At 35.6% G+C, this 6,166-nt stretch overlaps 1 protein-coding gene across 1 annotated transcript; it reads right to left on the bottom strand.

Annotated features, from left to right (window-relative positions):
• On the bottom strand, positions 1 to 3,485 carry LOC108683098 (pre-rRNA-processing protein ESF2). Its single transcript, XM_018172380.1, has 3 exons — positions 3,131 to 3,485; positions 1,846 to 2,062; positions 1 to 376 (listed from the first exon to the last, which is right to left on the bottom strand). Exons 1-3 carry the CDS (start codon positions 3,369 to 3,371, stop codon positions 16 to 18), a joined length of 819 nt encoding a protein of 272 aa, XP_018027869.1. The 5' UTR covers positions 3,372 to 3,485; the 3' UTR covers positions 1 to 15.
• Between the last annotated feature and the right edge of the window lie 2,681 nt (positions 3,486 to 6,166).

The following is a 6,166-nucleotide window of genomic DNA, read 5'->3' as shown; positions in this document are numbered from 1 at the left end:
TAAGTTCAAAGTGTTTTATTTCTCAGCAAAAACATTAAACTTCTTGTCAGCTTCAGATGAAACTGAATTCTTGTTTTTAATTTTCCTTGCTTTGGCTTTCTGAATCTTTGTTTTATATTTCTGTTCTTTTAATTTCTTGAGCTCCTGCTTCTTAAGAATTTCTTCTTCAGTTAACCTCTGCTTAATACCGACGGCTGCCTTAGAGTTTGCCTTGCCCCCAGCGAGTGCTCCTTTCTTCTCGAGACGTTCAGCCACCTGCGCTGCCTTGATGTATTGCTCGGTCTCCTCAGCCACCTGCCTCACTTCATTGGCCAGCTGTCTCTGCCGCATCTCACGCTCGTATTTAATGCGCCGACTAAGCATGTCCCACTTCAACCTGGCAATTGAAAAAAAATTTAACTCAGTACTCACTGCAGTGAGTGACAGAGAGCGCATTTTCTCGTCCGTCCGTGAAGTCACGGACAGGCAGACGGAGGAACATGACGAGCACAATAGCGCCTTTGTTCTATAAATGAGAAAATGCGCTAAAAATGTAACTCAGTACTCACTGCAGTGAGTGACAGAGAGCGCATTTTCTTGTCCGTCCATGAAGTCACAGACAGACAGATGGACGGACATGACGAGCACAATAGCGCCTTTTTTACATAAATGAGAAAATGCGCTAAAAAGTTAATTTTACCATATATATCAATAGAAATATAAGTATCCCGAATACTTAGTTCATGAACGCTTTAGAAGAAGAAACCTTATCTGGGATATCTCCTGAACTTATTGCATCAAAATAGTGAAGGTTCTCGATCATCACACGTTTAATTTAATTCAAGTTTATCCCTGATAATCAAGTGCTGTGGCTATCGCAACAGGCAAACAGCAACAGAAACGAAGATCCTTAAAAAGAGGGCGCCTGTACAGTGCATCGGCACACGTTCCATAACAAGGAACTGAAATGCAGTAGATCCTGCCTGCATAACAACTGAATCCCACAAAGCAGGCGTGCAATCAAATGTCACAGGCTATGTGGTGGGGCGCTCTAAAACCGCATTAAAACTCAACGGGGACTACTGACAAATAACTACTCCAATTAAGCTAATTTGTTAGCAAAATCCATGGTGCTCCAGATTCTTAAATTATGAAAATATTTCTTAATGAACATTTCAAGCAATAATAAGGTATTATTTACAGACATTAATGATTGTAAAAGTAATGTGTTCACGCTAGCATAAAATTTATTAGTTAGTTAATCGTGATGAAAATCAAATAAATCCTTGAAACATGGTTTGATTTATAAAAGATTGCAGAAGAGCAAAATTACATTTTGAGTGGACCCTCCCACACACAATTTTCAAACATGATTTTCGTGTCGAAAATAAAATAATCCTTAACATCAGAATAGCTCAATAAGAAGCATGAACTTGGAAAATCTATTTCATGTGGCAGTCAACTCTTACTGTGGAAAAAATGATTTGCATTAACATCAGATGAGGCTAGTGGTTCCCCTTAAACTCATCTTGCAATAAGAACAAGAAGGTAAAATTTTTCTCCAGACTCTACAATACAGGATAATTTAAAGGCTACTTGACTTAGTCTTATGTCAATAAAAAAACATATAAGTAATCAAGCATTTTTCTGGCAGAAAGACAGAATTCACGTTCATAAATAAAGTAAGAACTTTTGTCAAGGTTGGGTTTTAATATGCTGGAAGCTAGTAAGTAAAGTAAAAAATAGTAAATAGTGAATATTAAATTTTGAATGATTAATTTACAAAATCTAAGCCATTTCATATTTAAGAGAACAAACCTTCTGACTAGAGGCTGATTACATGCCGATTAATCAAATAAGACTCACTTGGATATATATTTCATGTTCCAGAGGCAGTCATAATAGATAGCTTTCTTCTTGCCTCCCACCGGAGTGTTATTGAGCATCTCAGCAACCCACTTTGCTCGTCGCTTCGACAGGAACTCTATCCAAGCCTCACTGTAGCGGATGGTGCGTCTGTGTCGGGTGCTCTTGGCCTTGGCTACAGAGCGTCCATATGAGCCACCACTCTCTCCTCCAATGTCTGCAAAACCATGCATGTTATTGCACAAGATATTTTATGAGAAGTGATAAGATATTTTATGAGAAGAGATAAGATATTTTATGAGAAGAGATAAGATATTTTACACTAAGTGGTAAGATTTTTTTATAAGAAGTGAAAAGCTGTTTTTTATAGTATTTTGGCAGCTATTTGGAAACAATTTTTATGAATAGTAAAAAGTTTAAATTTGCTTCCATTCAGTATAAAAATATTCACTGTGAAATTATTAACTATTTCAAATTAAGATTCAATGAGGAACTTAACCCTTTTGTGACTCACAGGACTGTGACCTCGCAGCTCAATGTTTTGCCCCAAACGTTCAAATAGTGCAATATTCAAGGCACAGTTAATTGCAGGGTTTTATGAGAAACACTCCTGCACCTATCTTAACTCCAAAGGAATATTATTTTTAGCTGGTTATTGTGAAATATTAATTTTTTCATCTGTTTGTAGTGATATGTTATTATAAGCTAGTGCACATGTTTGCCAATGGAAGTTTGTAATATTATTCAACTACTAACATCTACATAGTGCATAAATATGTATTGTTTTTCAGAGAAATCATTATTTCTCACAATAAATATTTTTGAGCATTTCTATGGACCATGACTCCAAATTTGTCATTTGGGCCAAGCATTGAGTATAAAAGATATGATCAAACAAATAATAGCAACAGAAATGCACCTACAATGCAGCAGCCTAATGTTACAAAATCTGTCGCCTCAGTTACAGAAATACCTATACTACAGATATAGCCATATACTACAGGGACTTTCTAGTCCCATGTATATAATTTTACCATTAACATATTTTTAAAAATTTTTACAGAAATGCCTTATTCAGTCCTAATTTACCATAATTCTGTAAACATACAAGTAAACAGTTGTAAAACACATTGCAGTTACAAAAGAGTTAAATATTGCAAATAGTTCATCATCATTTCCCTCAAATTATGCACGAATTAGAATCAAGAAAAAATTAAGTACAAAAATTGAATACAAAAATTACAGTACGCTAAATGATTCAAATGTTATCCAATCTAATACTTACAATTTTCTTTCTCTGCATTCTGGAAGAAAACTCGTCCAATTTCCCCAAATTTGGAAAGAAGACTAACAATTCCTTGGATGGTCATACCAAAAGGTACTGTAGACATGTACACAATGCCTGGTATCCTTTTTTTAACTCGCACATTTTGGTTGGTTTTGGATTCATCTTGGGAGATATTCTCCAGCCTGTTATTAGTTTCCACAGCCTTGAAAGAATCTGAATTCTTAGTTTTAAGAGCCATTGTGTTTCTAGTTGAAGAAAAAACAAGCACAAGCAAATTTGTAGAAGAATTGTAAAAATCTTCTAGGAACAATTTTGCAATACAATGTATATACTGGAATCAAAAGTTTTTCTCTGTAAATAAAAATAAATCAAACTTAATACCATCTTGTCAAGTTAATTTGAATTCATCCAAAGTTTCCTTTAAATTGCCCCAAGATTAAAACTGACAACAAATTTATGTTCATGATTTTTTGCCACGTTTCACTACTCACGAGTCTAACTGTTTTGATTGAATGAGTTTGTACAGCAGTGAAAGGTTTATGAGCTCAACCCATTTCATCAGGGTTCCTACAAGTTTCTCATGCTGGATGACTTCTAATACCAACCTGCCAAAAGGCTATCAAAATTATCAAATTTGTGAAATGTGGACATCATGCTTTAAAATAGCAGATTAAATCTACACAAATTATCATTACAACCAGTCTGAGGCTAAAATTAGAAGCTACCAAATTTATCTAAGTTTTTATTGACTGGGATTAATTCATAAATTATTATTGCTCTGTTAAATTTCTATACCGTCCAATGGAGTAATAAGGGACAATTTTGAGTGTATTTTTTTTAATAACTTCTTACCATGAAACATTTCGTAAACAAGTTTGGGCTCATTTTAAAATTCTTTGCAAGGACTATTGTATGGCATCTTCTAAAAAATAATTCCGTTTGCCATTCATAAGGTGCCAGGCATAAAAGAAAAGCGTCCTGAATTTCCCCTGGGAGCAGGGTAATTAGGGAAACTTGAAATAAAACTCAATTTCTAAAAGTTTGATGCATGCAGAGTGCACGCATCCATTACTAACATTACTCCAAAGTCCTCCTATTCATTTGTAGATGATGTAGATGTGGAATAAATGACATTTTCTGTGATTTGTACTTATTTTTCCTTTATTGATATGATATTAGCACATCCATACATTACCGCATTATTGATGTGATGTTACCATATTTAAAAAAAAATGAAAAATCAATGATATTTTTTTTATTTTTTCATGATTTTTTTTATTTATTTGATTTTTTCAGCTTTTTTGTCTTTTTGAAAGGTTATTTTTTATGTTGCAATTAGCCTACTAACAATAACAGTACCTATATGGATCATAATGGAGGGCTAAAAGGGCACTTATTGCCTTCAATAATGGCTAACTGGCCAAGGTGGTGTTTACCACTTAGGGATTTTTAGGTAAACAATTATTGATAAGTCTATTCATTAGCTTTGTCAAGTTTGTATGGAGCAAGGTAATGAGCTAAATATTGACCATTTAACTACCTTCAATATACAAAAACACTTCAGGGATGCAGATCTTCTAAGCATTGAAGAGTCACACAACAGATAGGTAGCTGATAGCACAGTGCACAGCACTATCCATAGATCTACTAATTTTATGTCCTATAAATCCACCAGACTCTACCCTCTATACCAGTGGTTCCCAAAGTGGGCGATATCGCCCCCCTAGGGGCGATGGAAAGATTTTGGGGGGCGGTAAAGAAGAAGAGGGTGATAGGGGGGCGATAGGGGGGCGATAGAGTGGCGGCAGTCCGAAGTCGAATTCAGAAGTTCGAACGTTTGTTTGACGATTTGTACACAACACGTGCATTCTGTCCGCCTGTCTGTCCGTCCGTGACTTCACGTTTTCGTCGACGAGAAAATGCGCTCTCTGACACTCACTGCAGTGGGTACTGAGTTATATTTTTTAACCTCTTCTGGGTTTACGTCTCCGACAAATTAATGGCCGGACTCGCGGCCGGTCTCACGGCCAATTTCCAAATTTGATGATCAAGGAATACCTCTCAAATTAATGAACTTAACTTGATGAAACTTGATACACGTATTCATTAGGACCTAACGGTAATTTAAAGCTTTTGCCTTCAATTGTTTTTGCCATACTTATATGGCAATACGGGCCGAATTCACAGTGATCAAGGAATTTCTCCCAAATTACTGAACAGATTCGAACGAAAATTTTAATTTACAGTCCTTACTAGCGAACGGTGATGTTTAGCTCGTGAAAATTTTTTCGATTGTGCCTTCGTTCACGAGTTTCTTTCGTGATTTAAACAGCAAGACGTGCGTAAATTCGCAGTAATCAAGAAATTTCTTGCAAACTATATAGTGAACAGATTTGAACGAAATTTAGTATTTTAATACCTAACCTCTGCAACGGTGATGTTTAGCTCGTTACAATTTTTTCGTTTTGCTTTTGTTTGTGAGTTATATGGCTATATGTAAACGGCTCTTGGTTAAACCAGCCGGTAGAAAAGCCAGTCATTCCTCCTATATCTGTATAACTTGCGAACGAAAGCGAATAAGGAAGTGTGAAATCTAGAATGACGGTGAAATGAAAAAAAATCTCGCAAACGAAAGTAAAATCAAAAATTTTTTTAATCGAAAAAACACCATTTGGTAGTTAGGAATGTATATTCAAAATTTCATTCAAATCTGTTATGTAGTTTGAAAGAAATTCTTTGATCACTGCAAATTTCGGCCTGTATCGCATCATAACTCACGAATGAAGGTGATATTTAAAACATTTTCGCAAGCTAAACATCACCGTTAAGTTCTGATGAATACATATTCCAAGTTTTATCAAGCTGCGTTTATTAGTTTGGGTGATATTCCTTGATAATTGAATTTGGAGATTGGTCGTGAGGCCAGCCATGAGTCCGGCCGTAAATTTGCCCGAGACGTCTTAGGTTTCTAGGGCTGAAACAGTTAAAACAGCTGAAAAACACATTGGTTCACTAAAAGGGGTCCTATTTGTG

This window comes from Hyalella azteca, unplaced genomic scaffold (genome assembly GCF_000764305.2).
Source record: "Hyalella azteca isolate HAZT.00-mixed unplaced genomic scaffold, Hazt_2.0.2 contig11466, whole genome shotgun sequence".
Taxonomy (NCBI): Eukaryota; Metazoa; Arthropoda; class Malacostraca; order Amphipoda; family Hyalellidae; genus Hyalella; species Hyalella azteca.
Note: the sequence above shows the minus strand (reverse complement) of the source record. Positions and strands in the feature narration are given on the sequence as shown.